Source organism: Lagopus leucura, unplaced genomic scaffold (assembly GCF_019238085.1).
Source record: "Lagopus leucura isolate 7727_CA_CO unplaced genomic scaffold, USGS_WTPT01 Super-Scaffold_100001, whole genome shotgun sequence".
NCBI classification, from domain to species: domain Eukaryota; kingdom Metazoa; phylum Chordata; class Aves; order Galliformes; family Phasianidae; genus Lagopus; species Lagopus leucura.
Genome location: NW_024962262.1, coordinates 59,826,965 through 59,851,636, shown reverse-complemented (window position 1 = coordinate 59,851,636; position 24,672 = coordinate 59,826,965). Strand labels below are relative to the sequence as shown.

The following is a 24,672-nucleotide window of genomic DNA, read 5'->3' as shown; positions in this document are numbered from 1 at the left end:
TAAAACAAAGCACTTTGGAGATAATTTGTAAAACTTGCACTGAAGACTAATACTTTAATTGCTTTTCTCATATGAATAACACAATAAAATCATGTTCTATTATATGTATGAGTTTAGCAGTAACCGGTTTAAGTTTTATTTTCACAAAACTACAGAAAGTAGCAACTAACATACAACTAAACAAGTTTTTGTTTCTCAACATAAGACGAGTTCCTTCTTTCCAAGAGTTCTTTGCAATGCATCAGGGCGACTAACTAGCCATTTAGTCCTTCCAGTAAATTAATAGCTGAAAATGGCTACCAAAACTATGCAGTATTTGTTATTCAGTGAGACGTGAGCTCCTGACTCTTCTCTGCAGGTACCGCAAAGGCTTTGAACTCCAGTCAACACTGTATTCAGGAATTAACCTTGCAGTTTTACTACTTGTTGAAGGACAGCAGTTTGAAAGCTCAATGGAACTGAGAAAAATAGGTAAGCATCCACTCATAGAGCCATGGACGTGTTTTTTTGCCCCTCTCCCTGTGAAGGAAACAAAATGCTTATTGAGGTGGGCTGTGTGGATAGAAACATGGTTTAAACTTTTTAGAGACATGTCCCCAGTGGCAGTCTAAAACATGGGGATCTTGAAGTACCAATTCTTATTTTGTTGCCTTGGTGCAACTTTCTAGTAAGTAGGTCTACCTAAAGGGCTGCAGGTGAAGGAGGGGAACAAGGACTGACTTAAGCACTATCCATGAACTGCTTCTCCCGCACCACAGAGATTATCCCATTGTATAGCTAGCTAAGTCACGCTGTGTAGTTCATCTTTCCTTGGGGATGTCAGGGAAGAATCTACAGGATTTATGTTGTCCTGAACTGAGAGATCACATGGAAAGATCTATCAGGACAGTAACTAATTCTGTACACAACTTCCATGTAGGCCCATTTCTTTCAGTCAGTGAAGATCTCAAGGAAGCAGGTACACAGCTTACACTATGAATCAGGAGGCAAATATCACAAGATTTTTTTTTTTTTCAGCATCATATGTGATAGGAGTTCTGTCTGTTTCAACCATGTTGGGGATGTTTTCTGCCCTAGCCTCTGTATTAAGCACTCTTTGTATTTTTCTGAAGAACACTCGCTCTTATTTATTTTTCACTAATGCCAAATCATATCTTATTGGACTTTTATTGATAGACTTATTAATTTGTGTTTTACTGATAGAAAAATGTTTCAATTGAAATTTTACAGGTGTACGGTTAAACAGTTTACTGGGAAGAAAAGGGAGCCTAGAAAAAATGAACAGTTACTGGGACGTGGGACAGTTCTTCAGTGTGAGCATGTTGGCTAATGATGTTAGCAAAGCAGTTCAAGCAGCAGAGAAACTATTTAAGCTGAAACCTCCAGTATGGTATGTAGTAGAAGTCTGTAGCACAACTACCCAATTCTGGGAAATACACAAAGTAAAACAATCTTGTAGACTCTTGATTAATTTAACTGGATTTTTCCATCATAAATTGTTTGCAATGCTAATGTTATACTCTGTTCTTTCATTCTGGGAAAGAAAGGGCGAGGAAAGGAAATGGTAAGGAAGTAACTTACCATTATTGTTGGCTGTAAGTCTAATTGCAGAAAGGTTTATAAGAACTTAGAAAACAGTGACAATTCCTACGAAACAGTTCTTTTCAGAGTTTAGATAGCTGCTGCTCTGTCCAACTGCCATTTTCTACCTCATAATATCCTGTCCAACTGTCACTTAACTATATGTGTGACTACACCCTTTTGCAATAAGATGTTTATGAATGTCCAAGTGAGTTTGTGACTTAAGGTTTACACTAAGTAAGCTATTCTTTCAAAAATGCACAAAAATTGATCATTTCAATCATGGTAGCTTTTAATGTGAATTTGATTTTGCTTCACATTATATTTGCAGTTACTTTTTTGGATGTTTAAGTCAGTTAAGTGCTTTTAGGATCTGGTTAAATTCTGTTTTCTCTCTGTTAACTCACTAATTCTATACATTGTAGGTACTTGAAATCATTAGTTCAGAATCTGATGTTAATTCAGCGTTTCAAGAAATTCGCCATAGAACATTCTCCTAAACAAGAAAGATTGACTTTCTGGCTAGATATAATTTTTGAGGCAACGAAAGAAACAACTAATGGACTGAGATTTCCAGTAAGATGTTATGTCCAAACAAGTTTTGTTTTTCTTATGTTTCTGGATTAGCTATCACCAGAATTAGAAGACTTCTAAGCACAATACTTACATGTTTAAGTGCCTGTTATTTTATTGCATGAACCAAACCCCTGTATTCTGCAAACCTATACTTTTTAAAAAACATTTGACCCACTGCCCTAAAATCATTGTAAAGAAATGCTTCTAAGTCTCGTAATAGAAACCATTATCGTATCATTTGGTTGGCCACAGGAATGCAGCATCTTCCTGCCTTGTCTTGCCCTTCTTTTTCCCCTGGAAACTTCTTGGCCTTACTTTGTGGTTGCCTATTGCCTATTCCAGAGCATTAGGGTTTACTGAAGATGTTGTCATGCGCTACTTGCTGTTTTATTAAGGAAAAATATTCTCTCTCTTAGGTTTTGGTGATAGAACCAACTAAAGTCTACCAGCCTGCGTATGTTTCTATCAACAGTGAAGAAGATGAGAGATCTCTTTCCTTGTGGCATGTCTCTCCCACTGAAATGGTAAAACTGTCAGCAGATGCATCTCATGTATTCTGATCATCATGCTTACATTCACTTTTTCACGTGTAGATTTGGAGTGCTTTGCAATCATTTAAAGTTTACTACATTTATGCAAAGCACAAGTCTTGACGCCTGTCTTGTGAAGATGCAAAGATTGGCTCTTTACAATGAGAACTATTAGATAAAGTACTGGAGATTAGAAAAGAAATATGGATGGATAAAGTTCAAGAGATTAGCGAAGGCATATAGACAGTATAATCTTTTGAGTAAGAAATAACTTTAATTTCACTGGGATGTGTTGGACCAAAGTTTCCTGTTGGGATGGTGTAGGTGGAGGCTAAAACTGTAGAGAGGTAAAGTATGGGAAAGATGTATGTTAGAGCAAGACTACGTAGTCACCTGGATCTGTGAAGTTTTTTTCCAGTATGTGTGCTACTTCACTGCTTGGAGTGAATGTGCCTGACACACCACTCATTTACGGAACAAATTCTTGGTGCATATTTAGTGATGTGAAATGCCACTCAGCTACTGAAGGAAGGGGGTCTACGTTCCAATGCACAGGTTGCCCTTTTGTTTTGCCTCCACTGTGCTCCCTGAGCTAACCTTGTTGGCCCAATACTTCTTTAGGAAGAAACATGAAGTTTTCTTTCCCTTCTAGTCTGGCTAAAACTAGGGCATAGTTTTCTTTGTTTTATATGAAAAATTGATCATTTGGGCCAAAATATAGTGTTTGGTAAATTGTAATTAGTTTTTTTTTAATTTTATTTTATTTGAGGAAATATTCCCTTTTCTTCCATTCTGCGATGTTTGCATTCGTTTTTCTTCAAGGGAGTAAAACAGCAACAATTCTAAAAGGAAAGTTGGAGGATAAGGGCGGGGGGGGGGAAAGAAGGAAGGAGGAAGCAATGGAAGAGAGATTTTAGAAAAACTTCATTTTGCTTGCCATGCTGTAAGTTTGTTTCTGATAGTAAGGTTAAACAGTGTCTATATTAATCTGATATACTTCTGTTTTTCACAGAAACAGATTCATGAATGGAACTTTGCAGCTTCTTCCATAAGGGGAATAAGGTTGGTATGTCTGAAAAAGTGTTTTTTTTTTTTAATGCATGCTTCATATTTCCCTTGAGTGGGAAGTCTGGATTCTGCCTTAAATCTCTCCAGTGCATTGCCTCTCATAAAAGCTGCTTCAGTCCAACTTTTCTTGAGACGCTGAAAGGGAAAAATTTTCCATGCATAGGCAGAGCTGTATATTTCACACAGAAATACACATCTAAGATTTGTTTATGTATTCTCTTGTAGATTATCCTGTTTTCAATTGTGTAGATGCTTTTCTAAACTTGTGCTAAACTTCTGTGTATTTTCAAAGTTGGGATATTTTGCTGCTAGAAAGGCAAGCGATGGGTAGCCAGGAGAGAAGGCAAAATGAAGCTTACGTTTACATCCTGGTGGTGTCTATGGCATTCTTGCTCTCTGCCTGTGTTTTTCAGACTGTAATTTAGAACTGGAGCAAACATAAGTGCAGGCAACATCAGATGAGTCTTTCCTGTTTTACCCCAGTTTGTGAGTTACTGCACTGGTAGATTGGGCCTTTTTAGAGATGTAAGTGGCTCTTTCCTGGGACCACTTAGACAAATGCATAAACTTAAGTGCTTGTCAAACTTTACTTTCCTAAGGTGTTCTGCAGTTCTCAATGCGGAGGTTTTCAGGACCACAGTTATCTCTATACGCCTTTGAATGTTATGTCCCAATTTTGTCATCTATGAACGTGAATGATTATTTTTCTAAGTAAATAAGCTCAGTGAAATAGAAACAAAATTCTGAATAAGGTGAATTGTAATTGCTATGAAAGCCTGTAATTGTAAGTATGGACTTGGATCCTCTCATATCTTTGGAATATGTTTTCAAGAGCAATTTTTGGTTTTAATGAATCCAATGTGATGTGTTTTTTTTCTGTTACTCCAATGCAGTGTAAGTGGATGTGAAATTATCATTACCGCTGACTGAGCATAACTAAGCAAACAATTTCTAAAACACATTAATCACCTCTGGTCAACACATCACACAAATCAGTCGTGACTGAGAAAGATAACTTCTGATTAAATGGAGACAAGATATTCACTTGCTATGATTCTTAATCATGCTGGGGATTGCAAAGCTCAAGGGAACAGACCATTTATATTTAGAGGAACTGAATGTTTTCTAGGTATATGACAGCTTCAAATTGTAATACTTTTGAAATGGCTTTTATGCCACAAGTATAACACAGTTTAAAATTCTGTCTCACATTTGCTTGGGGAATGATCATCTTGCTTTGCCATTTAGTTCTTGTGCCAGGTATACATTTGCCTGTTTTGCTAGACTGGGAGTTGTTGTATCAGAGCCAAGGTATAGAATGGCAAAGCATATTTTCAGATATTTCTGAAAAAATCTTATGGCAGAATTTTAATATTTTGGAACATCTGTCACTACAACCCTAAATGATGCTACAGAAAGTTGGTTTTATAATGTTCTGCACCGTTACCATAATCTACTGTCATGTAATTTAACTAACGGGCTCAGCGGAGGCCAAGTATGATCTGAAAGATTTTGACTAGAGCAACCAGACAAAAACTAAAATGCGTTTTATTCATTTAATGCATAAAAATAATGTCTGTTCCTTAACAATTACAGCTTAGCACTTATGCAGATTGCTACTGAAGTGTGGAATGATAAGAGGTTCATTCCTGGGTTTACTTTCATATTTCAATTGTGTTTAATGGCCTCTTCACTTCTAGCTTCAATGCATTTAGATGAGCTATTTGTAACACTGGAAAAACACAATATGCAATAAATGATCACTTTTTCAGAATTATTGCTGCAGTTTGGAGTAAATATTGGTCATTCTAAAACTTGTTTATTAATATTAAAGCCATAAAAATATATACTGTGAAGGATCTGCTCACTGTATCTCCCTGCTCAGTTTTATTGTGAGTATAATGGAAGCATAAAAATATGAAATACTGGTCAAGCTTAAAAGAAAGACTTTCACGATATCTAGATTGTTGTCAAACCAATTCACTTCCATAGTGGTATCAAGAAATACCCTGAAATCTGATAGAACTACGTGAAGATGGAAGGGAAGAAGAGCAACAAACCTTAAAGCACTTGATAGAAGTTAGCATCTTACCAAAATAAGCAGTAGCTTAGACATTCATCAAACTGAGGGTAGGTTTTTAGTCTCAAGGATATAAATAAACTCAAAGCTTCTAGATGTAGTAAAGATTAATATAATTGCCTATAGCTTCTAAGAAGAACATATTTGTTAGAGATTTCAATTCAATTTAAAATTGCCTCCACTTGTTTCTGCTGCTTCTAATGGTGATGTCCAAAATAATCTTTTCTCAATGTTTCTTATTACAGTATTTCCAAGTTTGATGAACGATGTTGTTTTCTTTACGTGCATGATAACTCTGATGATTTTCAAATCTACTTTTCTACAGAAAACCAGTGCAGTAGGTAAGTTTGTTTTCTGTGGACATTACATGCAAAATATGTCCCAAATGTAATCAATTTAGTAAAAATTGAAAGCTAACAATTCTGCCTGAGAATTTTTTCTCTTACTTTCTTCACTTCTTTTTACTTGATTGAAAAGCAATGAGCTAAATTCTGTGGTATTTAACGAGAGGAGAGCAAAGTCTCATCACACATGTTGACTGATTCTGGTCAGTTTAAGTAGCTTATTCTAATGTATAGCTATTATTTTTTCTGTCTCTTGGCCTTGTCATGCATGGTAAAATAATGATTTAGATTCCCTTACATACCTGTACAGTTTAATTTACGTAAGAGCAACTGGATGCACTGAAAATTCTGACTTGGATTGCCACGGATACCTGATATGGTTTGCCGTAGAATTGTAGAATGGTTTGAGAAGGGACTCTTAAAGGCCATCTAGTCCAACTCCCTTGCAATGTGCAAGGACAATTGTGTTCAGATATTTTGTGATAACAATTATGTTGTCTCTTAACAGTAAACCTACTGACTAAGTTTCAGACCTAAATATAGACCAGATTCTTTCTGGGGACAGATACTGACATATAGGTCTTCTGAATGAAGTAGGAGTAATTTGTTAATATACACTATTTCAGGATGAACTGCATATTTTCTTGCAGTAATTATTAATTTATGTGTTACATAGAGTAAACTCATGCTAAAGAAAATTATTAGCTCTGTGGAGTGCAAAGCTTAGAAGAAAGGAAGCATCAAAATGGTTACCTGTGAAACATTAATTTGGCATTGCAGTTTATGTAATAAAGATAGATAGCTTTTCTTTAAAAATGATTTTTTTTTTTTTAATGCACAACCAGAGTGTGTTCCAGAAGAAAGTCCCTGTTAGTCAATGAAAGATGTGTTGTAAACATTTTATAATCATTTTTAATAAATTGTAACCATTTATTATGGAATTTTGAGGAGGAAAAAAAAATGTGGCTCACACAGAAGCCTACAGGAAAGCTTGGTCTTGTGCTTAATGTTCTCCATCTCAGAGGACTAGATGAAATCAGTTGAAATCCTTTTTTTTCAAGAATGTTACTTTTTCTATTTTGTTGTCTTTCTGGATGCCCAATTAGAAATGACAACTTTGGATTTTCAGAAATAGTGAGGAATGACGTTTGCAACCAAAATCTGTGGGAACATTTAACTTAAACTGAAAATAATAGAATTCTTATCACTGCACAGCAAGAGAACCACCAAACATAATGTTACAAATTTGTGCCACAGGACTGAACCTCTGAATATCAATACATAATTTTTGAACATCTTAACTTTTTCTCTAATTACACTTGTAAATATAAGGACTTAGTAAGCACCTCATATCAAACTATGCAGCAAAAATATTTGTGTTGGATCTACCAAAATTCAACATACAATTACAGACAAGTATTTAGTTTCACAGGAACAAATAAAATAATTTTATAAATTGTTAGTATTTTCAAAGTGTATTTATGTTATTCCTCCTTCAAGTAGGGATAAGCAAGTAAATAATGAAAGAAACCTATGTCTGAATGTGCTATTCCTTTTGTTTGCTTGGAAGCAAAGCCCATCCTGGGAAGAATGTATCTAATCTCTTGCTGAAAGGCTATTTTTCTTTGATCTTCTGCTATTTATTGCTCTCTTAGATTCTGTGGGTTGGTGAAAGAAATTTTGTCTGATGCAGTTGGCAGTACTTTGGAACTAGAAGGAGAAATAGATGGAGAAACATTGGAGGTATGTCAGTGTTAAAAGATGAAAGAATTCTGAATGATTTTCTCCATTTTCCTTGCACTTTCCTATCAGTACACTGGAAAGACAATAAATAAAGATTTTAATTACTTAATTATATATGAAGTTTCAACTCTTATTTGTGACCAGAGCTACATTCATTTGAAAAAAAAACAACTATTTTTAAATGAAATGATCCTGCTAGTACTGTAAACTGTATAAATCCCTAAAGAATTACATTGCTGATTTTATATTTACACTGCAAACAATCTACAGATAAGAATCATTTGATACCAGGTGGCTCAAGAGGGTAAAGAAAAGATATGGTTGATGTAACTGATGAGTGTGAAAACCCAATTGTGGTCTGTTTGATTTGAATGTCTTTCTGCTTCTGTCCCATTCTACCAATTATATAGTATACTATTCCATTATACTTAAAATTAAAGGCAACAACAGTGAGCCTTTGTAGTAACTGAGGCGTCAGAACAGGACAGAAAGAATAGATGAACCTTTACTGTACTGTTGCAAGTAATTTCATACTGTGGGGAGGAAGAATTTTTGCACTGAAATTTGCATGTATTGATGACAGATTTTTTTTTCCTCAAGTGAAAAGGACATGATAAGAACGCCTGTTAAGCCCAGCTTAATACATGCGTATGTAGTCTTGGCATTTATTATAGAATCAGCGTCTGCTTTGGCAAAGAAAGTGTATAATCTATAGCTGCAGCTATTACATTGCATATTTATGAACTTAGCTCATGGCAGGAAAATCTCAGAACGTCCCAGTCTATTCAGATGTGTAATAATCCCTTGTAGGAAGCGAGTTGACCATAGTTTAAGTCTTTTGAAAAAGGAGTTGGTAAAAGACTTTGAGAATGCGTGATGGGAAACAATCCTGCATCAGTCAATTAAGTATGAAGAAATGACCAAATTACTGTTAGATTTTTAAGCTACATCATTCTACGAGTATATATCCTGATGTCTTCAGAATCGTCACCTTGTACTTACTATCCTAGGTGAGGAAATTTAAAAAGAATTTGTGATACTAAGGAAAGATAATGGGACCACTTGGAAAAAGCACCTTTATATCTGCTTGACAAGCACAGAGAAATCAGAAATTCTTACAATCAATAAAGCAAATATTAGTACGTGGGAAAGGGGAAAAATAACCTTGGCATAATTTTGGGGAAAAAATAGGCATTTGAGTTAGAATTCCTGTGATAATGTTATTCTGAGATGATGTATATTTTGAATTGCAGTGTTGCTTGAAAGCAGCTACAGTTTAGATATCTGCAACTGACAGACTTGAAAGGAGAGTGTGTTTGGCAGTTCTTTCTTCCTTAGAGTATTTGTTTCTGGATATTGATATTGAAGAAGTTCCTATCATTTTTGAAGTTCCTACTGCGCTCCACATGGGCTATATTGGATGTCAGACATCCCTAACCCACATTTGTATAGAAGGTCAGCTGTAAGCACTTGTATACTCCTACATCATGGCTGAATTGCACATGCAGAGGATCACATATTCATATCTTCAGCAATGAGCAGTGATTGATTCAATGTTTCTTTGTGCCTGTTGGAAAGTAGCATTAAACATATATGGTCTCTTAGAACGTCTACCAACTAGTAGTGAACTATAAATCTCATCAATTCTCATGTTTCATGGCACGCAGACTGGAGAAATGCAGTGATTCTTGAGCTGCCTTCAGACTAGACAGTTGCAGATGGGATCAATCTTAATCTTGTCAATCTTAAATGTGACTGCTGTATTCTTTCAGTTTGATGTCATATGATAGCTGTGAAAGCTGGATGCGTTACTAGTGAAGAATTTGGCAAGTTTTACATATGGCATTTTGGGTCAGTTGTGCCTATCATTTAACAAGATTATGTTGTAATTGTAAAGTGCTGAAACATGGAAAATGAAATTCTGCTTGAGCCAAGCTAACTCAAGTTCAGCTCCACTGAAAAGAATATGCTGTTAAGATAAATTACAGACAGTTATTCTTTAGCGCCTTCCATATAGTGACAGGAAACATCTCATCTTTTCTGAGATGAGAGAGGGAGTTTCCACAACACATGGATAATGCAATACCAGAACTACAAAGAAAAGTCAGAAGACACTTCACAGGATGTCTGATGCTGGCACACACCTCTGTGTTCATCAGGTGCATCTCCTGCCCCAGCAGCACACTCAGAGCAGGTGCCAGGCCCATGGCCAGGTGGCTCTTGGAGATCTCCAATGAGGAGACTGCACAGCCTCTGGGCTGCTTGTGCCAGTGCTATGTCACCTGCACAGTAAAAAGGGTACTTCCTTCATTTCGAGGTAATAGATCTCAAGTCTATATTCTGTATAAGGTAATAGATGTAGCAGAAGTAGTAGTTATGAATAGAAACACCAGTAGTTGTGGCTTTAAAAAAAAAAAAAAAAGGAACTCACGTGAAGCAGCAGAGGACATTATGCAGTTTTCCTATATAGGAAATCTGTGTGGATTTGAGAAGACACATAGAGAGGTCTGTGCAAATCCTGATTATATTTGGAGCTATAAAATTTACCAGTTCCTTTCTCTTGTCTCTATGTTCCGTGACATATGTACTTGCAAAAATGCTTTTTTAATACCCTTTATCAACTTCATTTGAAATTGGAATCAACAGTGCTCTGTTTAACCCAGTTAACTTGGGTTAATTTAGTATCTGAGATGTTTTTTTGATTAAGTGTCACTCATCAATAGATTTTTCCACTGGCCTTTCTGTAGGAGTTCTCTCATTAAACCACCACAAGGGACAAGGCCACAAAGTAGTGTAAATTAGCATAGCTTTGGTGAAATTTGAACCAGCAGTGACTTACATAGGTGGTAGTATGCCCCACCGTGTTTCAATAACAGTGAATACAGCCATTTTATATATATTTAATAATCCTTGTGGAGGCTGAACTAATAATGAGGAGTGTCAGAAGTGAACTTTGCTGTCGCTAAGCTCAAATAAGGTATTAGAAAATTGTTTATCTGAACTGATATAATGAGACTGCCAATTTTACTTCTGAAATCTTCGGTTTCATAAGTATGGACCATATATGTACAATACGAAGTCTCTGTCAGCAAATCTCAATCATGCTATCTGAACTGTCTTTTGATAGCACTGTTTCACTGAGCTTAATTTATCATTGTGTTCCTTTCTTGGATGAATGCATTTGTAAGTTGGTTAGGGAAGATGTTTTGTAAAGCAAATAATGTGGACGTTTTGAAAGTTGCATAGTGCATGAGGCTGGTGGGTAGATACCATCTGCTCTGCAGTAGTTACTCTGCACTGTACTAATTTGGTACAGTGGTGCAGAACTGCTGTTAAACCTCTCTGTAATTTCAAATGCTATTAATCACAATTCATGTATTGCTTTGTTTGTCTTATTTGTTTGCAGTACGAATATGATTACGATGAGAAGGGTGACAGAGTAGTTCTAGGAAAAGGTACTTATGGGATAGTATATGCTGGAAGAGACCTTAGCAACCAGGTGCGAATAGCCATCAAAGAAATACCTGAGAGAGACAGCAGGTAAGAGCAAGCTTGTTGTTGTATGTATGCATTACTGACAGAACTGCAGTTGTTTGATGAAAACTTGACTCTTCTCAGCAAGTATTTCTACGTGATTGGCTTATAATGTCCCAGTATACTCACATTCAATTATTGTCTTCTAGTATTCCTCAGCAGCCTTTGGAGAATGAGGACTCTTAATTATTTGGGAATTTATATGCCTATGTATTTATGTGTATGTGTGTATGCATATATATGTGTGTGTATGTATAAATTTTATAAAAACAATGCCATTTGACAATGTATCTATCTTAAATCCTAGAAAAAGTAATTTGTTTTTAAAGTTGAAGCTGTACCTCATCTGTATTCCTTTGAAGGAGGAGAGAAAGGATAAAAAGAGTTTTCGAAGTGAAGGTACTACGCAGAACAAAGCAAATGCATAAATGTGTAAATACGTTATCAGAGGGCATGTTTCTCCTCCTCAGCTCTTCTGAAATCTACCTCTGCTTTTTCTCAGCAGGCAGCCAGTCACTTTCCATTTTGAAGGTCACAGGCAAGATGTTTACTGAGAGTTGGATCAATATCACTATAATCCATTCTGTTTGCAAAATATCATTTAAACATAGCCTAAAGCCTTTTCCCCCATCGTGTGCTACTCCTTGGTTTTTTGTGTGTTTGTTTTTAATAGATATTCTCAACCTCTTCATGAAGAGATAGCACTGCATAAATATTTAAAGCATCGGAATGTTGTCCAATATCTTGGATCCATTTCAGAGGATGGATACATTAAGATTTTTATGGAGCAGGTGCCAGGAGGTTTGTAATATTCTGAGCTTAATCTCTCAAAGAAACTAAAAGCAGTTGGGACCCTGAACTTAGTGAAAGCCAACGGATGTGCACTTAATGTGTTTGTGCACCGTATTTGGCTTTTCTGTTGAGACATTCATTACCAGTGGCATTCTTTGCTTGTGAAGAATGATTTGAAGTATACAGCTCCCAGTCTGCTCTTTCCTTCCGGTAATAATTATAAATGTAGAGAAAATCAGGGAAAAACTATGTAGTATTTGGTGTCGAGTCCTCACACGTTATAAATCAGTAGAGATAGAGCTCTGATCTCCTTTTAGCCTGAGCAGCTAAATAACTGGAGCTTTTAAGATAGCTTCTGTTGAGTGCTAATACAGTTTGAGCAAACTGAATATGAAAAACCTGCTGCTTTCAAACAGTGCTTTTCCTTGATGAATCAAAGACAGAATGGGTCTGCTTCTATTGCTCATAAATTACAGTTTTGTTCCTCTAACCTTTTCCATATTGAAGTCTCTCTCTTCACCTACTCTAGGTTACACTTCCGTCTCCCTTTTGTATATGGCAATAGAAGTCAGGATGAGCGTTGTCAGTTTTGTAACTTGTAAAACTAAAACAGAAAGAAGAAAAATCAGGCTTTCTATGGAAGATCCAGACACAAAAGTTCACAGATTAAATAAATGTATCTGGGGCATTAAAGATTGGGAAGATTTTTATTTTGAATTCTGGTGACCTTCTGATCAAAGAGCCTTAATTTTTACTTTTTTCTGTTGTTCTGTTTTTAGCTGAGACAATGATATGTGTGACGTGCTGATATAATGAATTTAAATCAACACTTCCACTTGTTTTCGTACACTTGTTAAAAGCATCAGCTGCTGCTGCTTACCTGCCTTTTTTTCCCCTATTTGCATTTGCACAGTGGAGTGTGCTATGATTAGTTGCTAATGCCAGGGTGTTATTGAACCAATTCTGTTATTTTTTAACTCTCCAACCAGTGTTAAAAAGAGACCAGCTGTTCAGATTATGCAAGATTCTTTGACCAAACTTTGTTTTGGAAGGCTGTTGATGTAGGCTACAAATCCCTTTAACTGAATTTGTCTGGCATTAAACAGAATGACTGCACCTTGTTTATTATGAACAGAAAAAGACTGTCTTTATTTTGGCTTGTGCTCAGAGAATTTGTATAATTTAAAAAAAAGATTAGACATATTGAAGGCAGGGAAATTGTGGATGACTAACCTCTTTCTCTGAACATCCATTAGTTCGTTTCTTTAAGATTTTTCCATCTTTTCCTTTGGAATTTCCAGGACTAAATCCCACATTTGCAAGGAAATAGTTTTTTGTTTCCTGTTTTTTTTCTTTTTCCTTTTTTTCTCTGAAGTAAATCAGCTTATTTGCCTGTGCATCTGGTTTACAAAGTATAGTATATTACATAATACAGTGTCATCTGTTGTGGTCTTTATGTCATGAAGGGCTAAATGTTGCTAGTCCTTATCTTAACTTGTTAGACTGTAGTGAGGGAGATACATATAGCCCTATTATAACATTTGTTCCTGTTGTGGAGATGGAAGCAAAGCTGGCAAAAAAGAAATGACCCGTCAGGAGCAGTGAGAAATGAGTTGCTTTGACTGAACTAGGAATAATTTGGTTTGATTATAAGTGCTGCATTTCTCCTGTGTTAGGATATTGTGCAAAAGATTAATCTGGCCTTAAATATTTAATATTAATCTTGGGATTTTGTTATCTTGATGTGCTTTCTTCTTAAATCACATAGGCAGCCTCTCGGCTCTTCTGAGGTCTAAGTGGGGGCCAATGAAAGAACCCACAATTAAATTTTACACCAAGCAGATTCTGGAAGGCCTTAAGTATCTCCATGAGAACCAGATTGTACACAGAGATATAAAGGTAAATTTTTCCTCTAGTGTTCTTGTGTCGTTTGCTTTTCATTTTATGTACTTCAGTTAGTTTTACTCTAACCTGAATTTTTAATAGAATTTCATGGAAGCTTAAAAATAAAGGAAGGAATACAACAATCCCTTGATGCTTCTGGAAAATTCGTTTGTAGAAATGTATTATACAAATTTGTGGTTATCTTTGTAATGTACAACTTGTATTGAGGCTGGGATTTAGCATCTGCACTTACCTGTGTTCTCCTTTCCATCCCATGCCTTCTCTCATCAAAACTACAGGGGGATAACGTGTTGGTGAACACCTATAGTGGCGTGGTAAAGATATCTGATTTTGGTACTTCCAAACGGCTGGCAGGAATCAATCCGTGCACTGAAACGTTTACGGGTAAGACCAAATGAGCAGACATTTTTAAGGGTATTGTTAATATAGATTTTTCGTTGTCATCTAGGGCTAGACCCATGATAGGTTTAGATGTAGAGCCAAGAGGCTCTTTAGATTGATGGGGAAAACAGGATTAGGTTTCTTTTATTCTCTGCAAAACTCTTGTAAGTTCCTTTCTAGCACAAAGTAGTAAAAACTTGCAGCATTTGGGGAAAACATTTAATGAACAACAGCTGAAACTTCAGACTGTAAAATGGCAATATGGTGGCATAATTACTCAATTATTTTATCAATGGAAAAAATAGGTATGTTTTCCTTTGTTGTTTGACCGTGTGCATAGACTGATCGCACAGATCGCAAGTCTCACATTGGCCTGCAATTTAAGTATGGAAAAGGGTCCATAGTCATCAGTCATGTGGAACACGGAAGACATAACCTATGTTTAAAGGTTTCCCATGACCTGGTGATGACTTTACATTTCCTCCTCTCTTAGAAAGGAGGCAGTGACCATAAAATCATGAAGATTCTGAAGTGATAAGTAAAAAAAAAAAAAAAAAAAAAAAAAATTTAGAAGAGTAAGTTGTTAAGAGAGGTTGTGAATTGGAAATTTGACCTCAAATTACGAACCAAATCTGAACAGAGCATTTGTTGTTTGACTCCTGAGATCAGCATCCCAGCAGGTGTAGGCATTTGAAATGAATCTGTTTTCTGCAAATCGTTTATGATTTTAATTAGAATCCAGTTATATTAGGAGTCTTTTTAAGAGAATAAAATATGTGTTTTTTTGTACAACTTGGAATCATAAGTGCAACATTTGAATGCTTATAATGAAGCACTGCAAGAAAAAATCTCTTTGGTTGCAGCAAATGAGCTTGTAAATGAAGGTATGTCTGAACAGAGCTGGTTGCATCCTGCCTTCTGAAGCATTCCTTTAGTGAGTTTCACTGTGTTTTTTAAAGTATTCAACAAATAAATTTTAATGAGTTATCTTCCTTAAGTAGCTGGATGAATGCCCTTCAAATGCATACAGATATCCAGAAAAGAGTATTTTCAGTTTTTGCCATCAACATCTGTCCTTGTCATTGTTGTTCGATGAGTTGTTATTAGAGATGGTTTAATGGAGAAATAGTATCTGAAGAAATGTCCCCATACAGTAATAAAAAAGGTAAATTTTTCCTTGTGCTCCTCTTCTTTGTTCTCTTGTGTGTTTGCTGTCCTGCTTGTGCCTTAGAGGTATAATTTACCATGACTAGGAATGTTTTACTGAAGCTCTCGGATTTAAAATCAGTAGGAAGGGAGCGATTGCCTGGAAGGGCTTAACAATTCTCTTGCTATTTGTTTTGCTTCTTAACTCAGTACATAAACTGCAGATTTTAGGCGTTATGCAATACAATCAGGTGATTCAAGGGTCAGGCTTCCAGTGGCTTAAACATTATATCCATCCATTCTAGACTCTCTGCCTGAGGGCAAAGCTGTGGCTTGAACTGTAGTTCCACAATAGTTTAATGAATGTACTAATATCCAATGCCTTTATCTTCACCAGATATCCTCTGTTTTATTTTTCATAGCTTTACCACAGTGCAGGTTCGTTACATTCTTAATCAGAAAAATGATTTAAAGATACTGTAAAAGACCTGGTAGAAATCTGTGTGGAAAAAGGTACTGTAGTGGTTGAAACACAGAGAATGTTTATAGATTTCCTTTGCTGACGTGGACTGACTTCTTGTAAAGCCCTCTTGTCAGTTGTCTGACATCATATCATTGGAGACCAGTGATTCCAGGTTGACCATCATTATTCCATTTTTGTACTGTATTTTTTTCTCAGTTTTATAGCTAGTTATTACACTCAGACTGTCTGCAAGCAAACTTCAGGGGCATCCAGTTTTATCTGTTAACAGCCAACTGCAGGGTCTTATTTTGTCGACGTTCTAACTTGAGAAGTTTTAGTAGGTTTTTCTTTTCATCTTTTTGGTAACTTTGGTTGTCAGAAATTTCAAACACATCAAGAAGACTTCATTGAATTACAGTGTATGCTGAGCTCCTTGATTTTTGTAGTCACAGTGCAATAATTTTATCTTGATTGCAGTCTCAATTGCCTTTATGTAAAACTTCAGATGAAAAAGAAAAAGAAAATTCTTTGTCAACTTACATTTACCAAACCACTTGTATAATCTAACTTTTTGAAATTCCCAGTCACTATAGTGTGCAGAACCAATACTTCTTTTTGGTTTTTCCTTGGTGGTACTGTTACAATTCCATTATTTTTACAGGACTTTATTCTTTGTTTAAAACAAAACAAAAACAAAACAAAACCAAACACCACTTTCACCTGCTTGCTAGGTTATTCTGTTGCCAAAAAAAAAAAAAGGGCAACAAAATACCTGAGCAGGATAATGGCTTTGATGCACTGTTCATAGAGTTTTTTTTTTATTTGAGATGTTACGTTATTTACCCTGTGTAATTTTCACACCTTCTCATCACCATTACAGGTGTTTCTTGCAGATGTTGGATTTCTTTTTAAGCTACTGTTAAGTCCTTGTTGGCTGATTCTTGATGGTTTAATCTTGTTAAATCTTGCTTTGATTTGGACTCCTGCTTTGAAATGGAGAAGTGTTCCCAGGAACAAACAATCTGAAAGGAAAAACAGTTTGCTCCCACATTGAAATGGAGATTTGAGAACTGTCAGTACGAAAAGAACGATTAAAGAAAAAATTTCTAATAGTTATTATCCTAAAAATATCTATCATTTAGTTTGTGTATTACAATGAATCTTAGTCTGCTAATGGTGAAGGACTGACGAAAATATGTTGTGAAAAACAAGTATGCTTGTCCCTTCTTGTTTGGTTCCCTCACTTCCCTTCTTGTAACACCTGTACCCACCGAACCATTTTGCTTTGCACTCTCAGCACTCCTCTTCTACTTTGTGGTCTAGAACTGTATTTTTTCCCCATGAGCTTCTTCTAGCTTTCTTCTCACTACCAGTAGACACCTTACCCTTTAGAATCTCATCTTCAGATCTTCTGTCTTTATCAGCAGAGGCATTTTGGCCTCTCCTTGAACTGTTCACTTCTTTGTTACAGGTGCTGTCTTTCACCCATGTTCTCATTATTCAAGTAAACATGAAAAATCGTTCTCATTAACAATAACTGTTACTGATGTTTTTCATGACCTCCTGTCTGCATAATCTTTACAATTTAGTGCCTGCAAAAAATATTTCATGTGATTTCATGTTCTAGGGAAGCATTTTGATTGTTGAGTATGTTTTTAGCAGTTTAAAGCCTTGTATAAGAAAAGGAAAAAGTTTATAGGAAAGATCCTGAAATGTAACTTTCTGTCTACTTCTCACTGCCAGTACTGGAAATCAAATCTTTCGGCTGTATGGGCTGCATTTGTCAATTTTTGTTGGATCGTTTAGTGGTGTGTTTATTCTATTTAGTAAAAATGAAGAATATGCACAAAACTTGACAAAACTTTTTGTCCTGACCAGGCACGTTGCAGTACATGGCTCCAGAAATCATTGACAAGGGACCACGAGGATATGGTGCACCAGCTGATATCTGGTCGCTAGGCTGTACCATGATTGAAATGGCAACAGGAAAGCCTCCATTTCATGAGCTAGGAGAGCCTCAAGCAGCAATGTTTAAAGTAAGTACATGGATTTTTACTATCTACTTGATGAATTTTCAAATTCTAATTTAATTTTTAAAATACGAATTCAGTTGGTAGTAACCTCTTGTTATATGGATTATTTTGTGCAAAGCCACAGTCCCATCTGTGTTCTTAATTCTGACTGAAGTACTCTCTTCTGCTCGAAGTTATACTGCTCTAGTGAGCAGTAATTTATTTTTGTGCTGGTAATAGATCATGACTCAGAGCAGCAACCTCAGAAATGAGTAAAAATATATGAAAACTAATATTCTCTGCCTTCTGTATTCTTCTGCTCTTGATTTCCCTATTGGCAACCACAGTCTCCATGATGACAGCTAATTTCTTAGTGCTCCTATAAGTCTTATTTTTTTTTTAAGCCTTCCTCCAAGAGGATGTTTGCCTTCTCTTTCAAAGGCTCAGTCTTTGCAAGATAATAAGAAGGTATTGTAGAGGAGGGAGTCCAGAGCTTCTGGTATGTACTGAGGGACCCCTGCATCCTAAATCCTCTTAATCAAAGCTACCTCCTTGGTGAATTGTTGTCTCTATTACTTTATTTATTTATTTTTTTTAAAGCATATCTGTATGATAGTGGTGGCTTGATGGTTGCACTTGAGGTTTTTTCCAAACTTAATGATTCTGTGATTTGACACCTACGTGAATAAACACTTGAAAATGCTCCAGAAAGTTTTGATAATAAATGTGCTTGAAAAACTCTAAAATGAATACTGTTAAATGGCTTCTTCTGGTATGTTGTTGAAAGTCACAATGTGAGCATTGGTGTAATTCTTACTGCAGCCATGTCAAAATAAAAAATAATTGTCAGTACATGTAGTGAAGTGAGCTGCAATTCACCGTGCTTCATACTAGGCCTGTGAGTTGTCCCATGCCCCACAGCTAAAAGGCAAAGAAAAAGGAGGCTATGGTTTTTGATATTGTTTCAACTGTACAATGGACTGTCCTGGCTTTTGTTTAGTGTTGAGGGGTATAACCCTGCACTATAGTGCCATCAGCTTGTGATGCTTTCCAAGTTAAGCCAGCTGGGTGAGCCTGTCTCCAAGAGCACTCCAAGGAGTGGGCTGACCATGAGTTGGGCATTCTGAGAGGAGTGGTCACAGCCCAGTGAGCTGTTGGCTGTCTTCTCTCTGCCTAAAGCAAAAGTGATTGGTGATATGGCATTGCCATATTGGTATTTATAAAGAACTGTCCAGGGTTACAAATCAGATAAAAATGCTTCAACAGAATAGGTTGGTGTTCTGATATTGTATCTCCCCAATGGGAGACAACATAAATACATTGTGATTACATGTTGATTTATTTATTAAATACATTGATGTAATTGCAGAGGTTAGCAAGTTGCATACACTAAAATAAAGTTGCCTTCGATTTTTTGCTCAATGCTGAGGTTTGAACGTGTTTAGCATACTGATTTGGAAGGCATAATGCATTATTAGCATTTTATCTTCTGCACTGTCATTCAAACACAGGCACCACTGCTCAGCACTTCTAGCTTCAGCTTTTTTGAAGACTTATTGCTGCTGTTAAGTGCGTAATGGTGCCAAAGTATGTTAATGCAGCTCTATAATGAGATTATTTAAATAACTATTCATTTTATCAAGCTGCTGGCACCTGCTTAGCTGCTGGGCTACCATCATCCCTTGTGTCACTGTCTTTCTGCTTGGTCACCAGAGCGTGTTGTGTATAGTGGTGCTGAGTCTGCAAGACAGACGCACATTACACAGCTCTGATGTCAAGATGTTTAATGCCAGATCAGCATTGAAGAGTAAGAGGGCAGTGAATTAGATGGAACAATCACAAGGGAGCAACTTGAAGTAGTGCATTTGTCATTACTTAAATTTTGGGGGGACCATCTCGGCAAACCTTTGGCCATCAGTTTTTCAGTTCCCTGACACTGAAAGGCTATGGAAGACATCTGACCCGAGTGCTGGGAGTGGTGAGAAAGTCAAGGTCCTGAGCATTGGTGCAAGGAAATTTGGCAGCAGTAGGAGCAGAACAGGTGCAGGCCCCAGGCAGTGAGGCAGTCATGTTGGAGGAGGAAGTCATTCCCGATACTGAGCACTAATGTGCTGCAGGATGTCAGCTGCTGAGAGAGATGGGGTGCACTGCCCCAGGAGGGATTTGTGGTAGTATGAGAAACAGCATTTGAAGCCCTTGGGATGATGTCCAGATCATGAGACTGTCTGAAGGTAGGTGTTTGGACACATCTTTACCTTGATGTCTGTGTAGCACAGTGGATATTCAGGCCACATTTGCAGTGCAGTAAAACAGGATCAGAACCTCACTGTCACTTCACTGCTTTGCATTGGCATCTAGCTTGCTGCTTTTCCACTTCGAAGATATCATCTGTGAGAGTGTGTCGGCTCAAGCTAAGAAAACTTTGGCCCATGCTCTCCTTGCCACCTGGTTAAAATAATTTGTGTTTGTGTTTTACTTGCAGGTTGGGATGTTTAAGATTCATCCTGAAATTCCAGAATCGCTGTCTGCTGAAGCAAAAGCCTTTATTTTGCTTTGTTTTGAACCTGATCCCTGTAAGCGTGCTACAGCGTCTGATTTGCTCAGAGATTCTTTCCTGAAACAAGTCAACAAGGGCAAGAAAAGCAGAATCGCATTCAAGCCTTCAGGTATCAGCCAAATGCAGGTCAACATCATTAGTAAGGGTTATGTAAAAGATTGTGGTCATTAAGCACTTCCTTTTACTTGTGCCAAGAAATCAGCAGGAACTCAATAGCTGAAAGTATGTCTTATTTGTAATTAGACATGTTTGAATTTAACAATTTCTTTAAAATATGATGTCTTGCTTATTTTGTATACTGCGTAATTACCTCCCAACCAAATTCTACCTTCTCCCACAAATAAATTACCAATTTATAAGAAGTTTAAATTAAAAAAATGATGTTCTGTAAAGACTCCAAAGCTGTTCTGCATTTTAGATTCATAGTTCTATACAGCTCAGAGATCTGGGCTTCATAGAGCTGGTCCTTGGCACCTGGAAATGGGTCTGTCAGTTATTTCTGTTGACATTTGGTCAGCATTGTCCAACCTGATACGGAACTTGAAAATTTGGCTCTGTTTGCTGAAGGGGGTTGTTTAGATTTATCCACCTAGCGTGCTTCCTCCTTCTTCCCCAGTGTATCAGCCGCATTCTCAGTGATAAGAGAAACAACTGTAAGTATAGACTTATCAAATAAATCAGTGTTTGAGGGAACTGTCCATTTAAAAAATAAGAAAAATCCAGTGATCTTACTTCCTGTGTCTGCACATAGACATGCTCAGGTTTCCAGTGCAAACTGAATTGCTTCTCTTTTTGATCATTTTTCCCCATGGCAGAGAACTTTTGAAAGAAGAGGAATGGAATTCTAAAGGGGGCATGAGGGAGAACTAGAAATTAATTTATTACATCTGGCTGAGCTGTTTTCAGAAAGGAAGTGGGCATCTCTGTCCTGAGAGGCAGTGGGAGAAAAGAACTGCAGTCCCTGAAGCCAGACTGGGTTAGCGGAGAGCTGAGCTCTGATGGTGGGGCTCTTTGGGATAACCCAAGGAGCTGCTGCTGCAGGAGAGCACTGGGAGCAGCAGGAAGCAAGCTCAGTGTTGGCCATGGCAATGAGCATAGCAGACAAATGATACAAACACTGCATCCTGTTTGAGAGGAGGAAAGGCAGCAGCTGCAACTGAATGTGTGCATGGCTGCCCTGGAGCCAGAGAGAGCTGTGTTGGCTGCAACAGCCATCTCTATGGGGAGATGTGGGCATGAAGCAGGCCACGGCCCTGCAGCTGCAACAGTTCATTTCATCTTCTCACCTTTTCCCTCAGTACCCATTTCCTGTCTTTTCCCACGTCTTTCCATCCTATCTGTCTTTTTTTTTTTTCCTTTTCTTTCTGATAATAGAAGTAGCTCACATCAGATCTCAGCCTTGTACCCCTGGGACAGCAACTTTCAATTTTCTGTGCTGCTGAGAAGCCTTGAGCTCATTCTCACAGTTTGACATACCTTGTTTCATCTCTGTGACTGTTTAACCTCAGCCATTTGAACATCTGTCATGCACTATGGAGGATATCAGAGCTGTCTGAAGAACTTCCAGCTTCTTTCCTCCCACTCTACCTCATTGCTTTCCTTCACCATCTGTAGTGACAAACATAACTTTTGTGATATTTTAGCTTTGTGCATGTGCAGACTCTGAGAGGCAGGACTTCTTTGGCTTTCCTATCACACAGATGCACAATAGCAATCAGGATTACAGCAAGCTCTTTGTAGGTTACTTTTTTTCTTCTTTCAAGATGAATTGGAATGGGACAAGAGCCTTCCTTTAGGTTGGACCTTAGAGAGGGAATCCTTACTGAGGGCAGAGGGAGATGCAGATGAGGATGATGCCGCGGGTGTTGGAGTGGGAGCAGAGAAATGGAGTCACAGGATCATTAAGGTTGAAAAAGACCTCTAAGATCATGCAGTCCAACCACAAACCCATCACCATGATGCCCACCACGTCCCTCAATGCCACAGAAATTTCTCAGTGAGGCAGGAGGGGCTGGGCCAGGGGGTGCTCCCCGCTGGGATCTGGCTGTGTTGGTGATTGGCCCTGTGCATCCAAGACAGGCTCCTCAAACAGCTGTATGTCACTGGTAGCCCTTTGTGAGAACAGCAACGCAGGGGAGCGTGCATCTGCATGCAAGTAAGAGTACCAAAATGGCATTCCTTTTTCTTCTTTTAAGCACTAAGAAGTTCTTCCTGCTTCTGTCTGCTTCATGTTCTGTGTTGTCTGCTCACAGATTACAATCGGAACGCATCCCTCCCTCTGCCAGTCCACGGAGAACAGGCTGGCAGCAGCAGCAGCGAGCACGGCTCTGTTTCTCCAGACTCTGATGTACAGCATGATGTGTTTTTTGAGAGGCCAAAGAGATCCATTTTGGAGATTCAGACAAGGCATCCCATTGCCCATTTATTGAGGTAAAATGGTTGCTTTTCATTTGACACTTGTGAGGGCTGTGTGGATTTAATTCATGTTTTATTCTATTTGGGGGCATTTATTTCACGTGATGACTAGTTAAGCAGGTGTGTTAAATAGTGAGGCAGTTTGCAGGCAAGATACCAGTTAATTTAAGCATTATTTAACTAATGAACAGTTATTCTTTCTCTTTAAAGATTCCGTTTATTTATGTATCTTTTTTCCCCAGTGAATAAATGTTGGTCTCCCATTGAGTGATTCAGCAGTAGATGAGCTGCCCCCTTCCAAGTACTCTCAAGAGAACATGAGAAAAGGGTAGCAGACAGCTTTGCTGATCAGAGAGCACAAACCAATGCTTTCAAATGAGTGTTCTACAGTACGGGACCAGAAGACATAAACAGCAATCTCAGCCCAAAATTCTCAGCTTTCCTCCCCAAAACTGAGCCAGTGCTGGCTGATGATGGTGTCATTTCTCAGTAGAGTGACATCAGTGTTGTGCCACCACTGAGGTTTTCATCAGCTGAGGATACGAGTCCTCTTCTCTCTCAATCAGTGTTTAGCAGTGTGATCAATGTCCTGCTATAGTTTAACTCACTTTTGCACCTACCAATTACCCCTGCTTCCTACTCACAGAGCTGCCATGTGGGCAATTCTGAAGTCTCTTTTTTGTGGCCCTGTTGCTGATGCAGTGTGCCTGATGAGGGCCTGGCCCTGGAGGACAGAAGTTTCTCTCCTTCCAGTGAGGATAAGGACTGTGGTCTGTTCCTGCTACGGAAGGACAGCGAACGCCGGGCAATTCTATATAAAATTCTCAAGGAAGAACAGAATAAAGTTGCTTCAAATTTGCAGGACTGTATTGCACAGGTAATTTCATTTCAGCTCTTCTGTTCCTGCTTCAAAAGGAGAGTGACAAGCCAAGTAGCCAGCATCACTCCTTTCCTAAAAACTCATAAATGAAGATGCCAACAGCAGTAAATTGATAGGACTTTACGTTTCTGTAGCCCAGATTTTTTTAGGACAAAATTATGAAATAGTTCACAGCCTTAACAGAGTCTAAAATGCGTATGTGACATCTCAATCAGAAGTAACAACAGTTTTAAATATTTTCCAGGATAAAGAAGGATTATTTAGTAAAGCACATCCTACCTCAGTCCCCAGCTGTTCTGTAGCATTACTTTAATCATCTTTCAATTATTTCTGTAATACTTGCCCTTTTCCTTTTAATTACACAGGTGGCTGTTCTTACATGTACTGAAATGGCTTTAACTGTAGGGGGTATGTTCTGCAAATCAGAGAATGAACATTTGTGAGCTGTTGCTGTGTAATCGTAGAGCTTTTTCTGACTTACAATAGGTGGGTGCATAAACATCATGATTATATAATGTTTACGCAATTGCTTGGAAGTCCAGAGTTATTGTAGGGACACATCTACGAACACTTGGGTCTCTTACCAGCTCACTCTGCTGCTTTTATGGAGGAAAGCTGCCCTCTACAGTATGTTGGACAAATGTGTAAATATTATCTTGAACCTC

General features: G+C 37.7%; 1 protein-coding gene across 1 annotated transcript in view; it reads left to right on the top strand.

Moving 5' to 3' along the window:
• Positions 1–24,672, top strand: part of MAP3K15 (mitogen-activated protein kinase kinase kinase 15) — a 74,379-nt gene that overhangs the window by 44,342 nt on the left and 5,365 nt on the right. Inside the window, exons 8-22 of the mRNA XM_042868066.1 lie at positions 359–471; positions 1,231–1,390; positions 2,007–2,157; positions 2,574–2,681; positions 3,700–3,749; positions 6,081–6,176; positions 7,835–7,922; positions 11,329–11,462; positions 12,130–12,257; positions 14,017–14,147; positions 14,432–14,537; positions 18,022–18,179; positions 20,638–20,821; positions 22,965–23,142; positions 23,830–24,004. Of these exons, the coding sequence (XP_042724000.1) occupies positions 359–471; positions 1,231–1,390; positions 2,007–2,157; positions 2,574–2,681; positions 3,700–3,749; positions 6,081–6,176; positions 7,835–7,922; positions 11,329–11,462; positions 12,130–12,257; positions 14,017–14,147; positions 14,432–14,537; positions 18,022–18,179; positions 20,638–20,821; positions 22,965–23,142; positions 23,830–24,004 (1,960 nt within the window). The remainder of the gene's footprint in view (positions 1–358; positions 472–1,230; positions 1,391–2,006; positions 2,158–2,573; positions 2,682–3,699; positions 3,750–6,080; positions 6,177–7,834; positions 7,923–11,328; positions 11,463–12,129; positions 12,258–14,016; positions 14,148–14,431; positions 14,538–18,021; positions 18,180–20,637; positions 20,822–22,964; positions 23,143–23,829; positions 24,005–24,672) is intronic.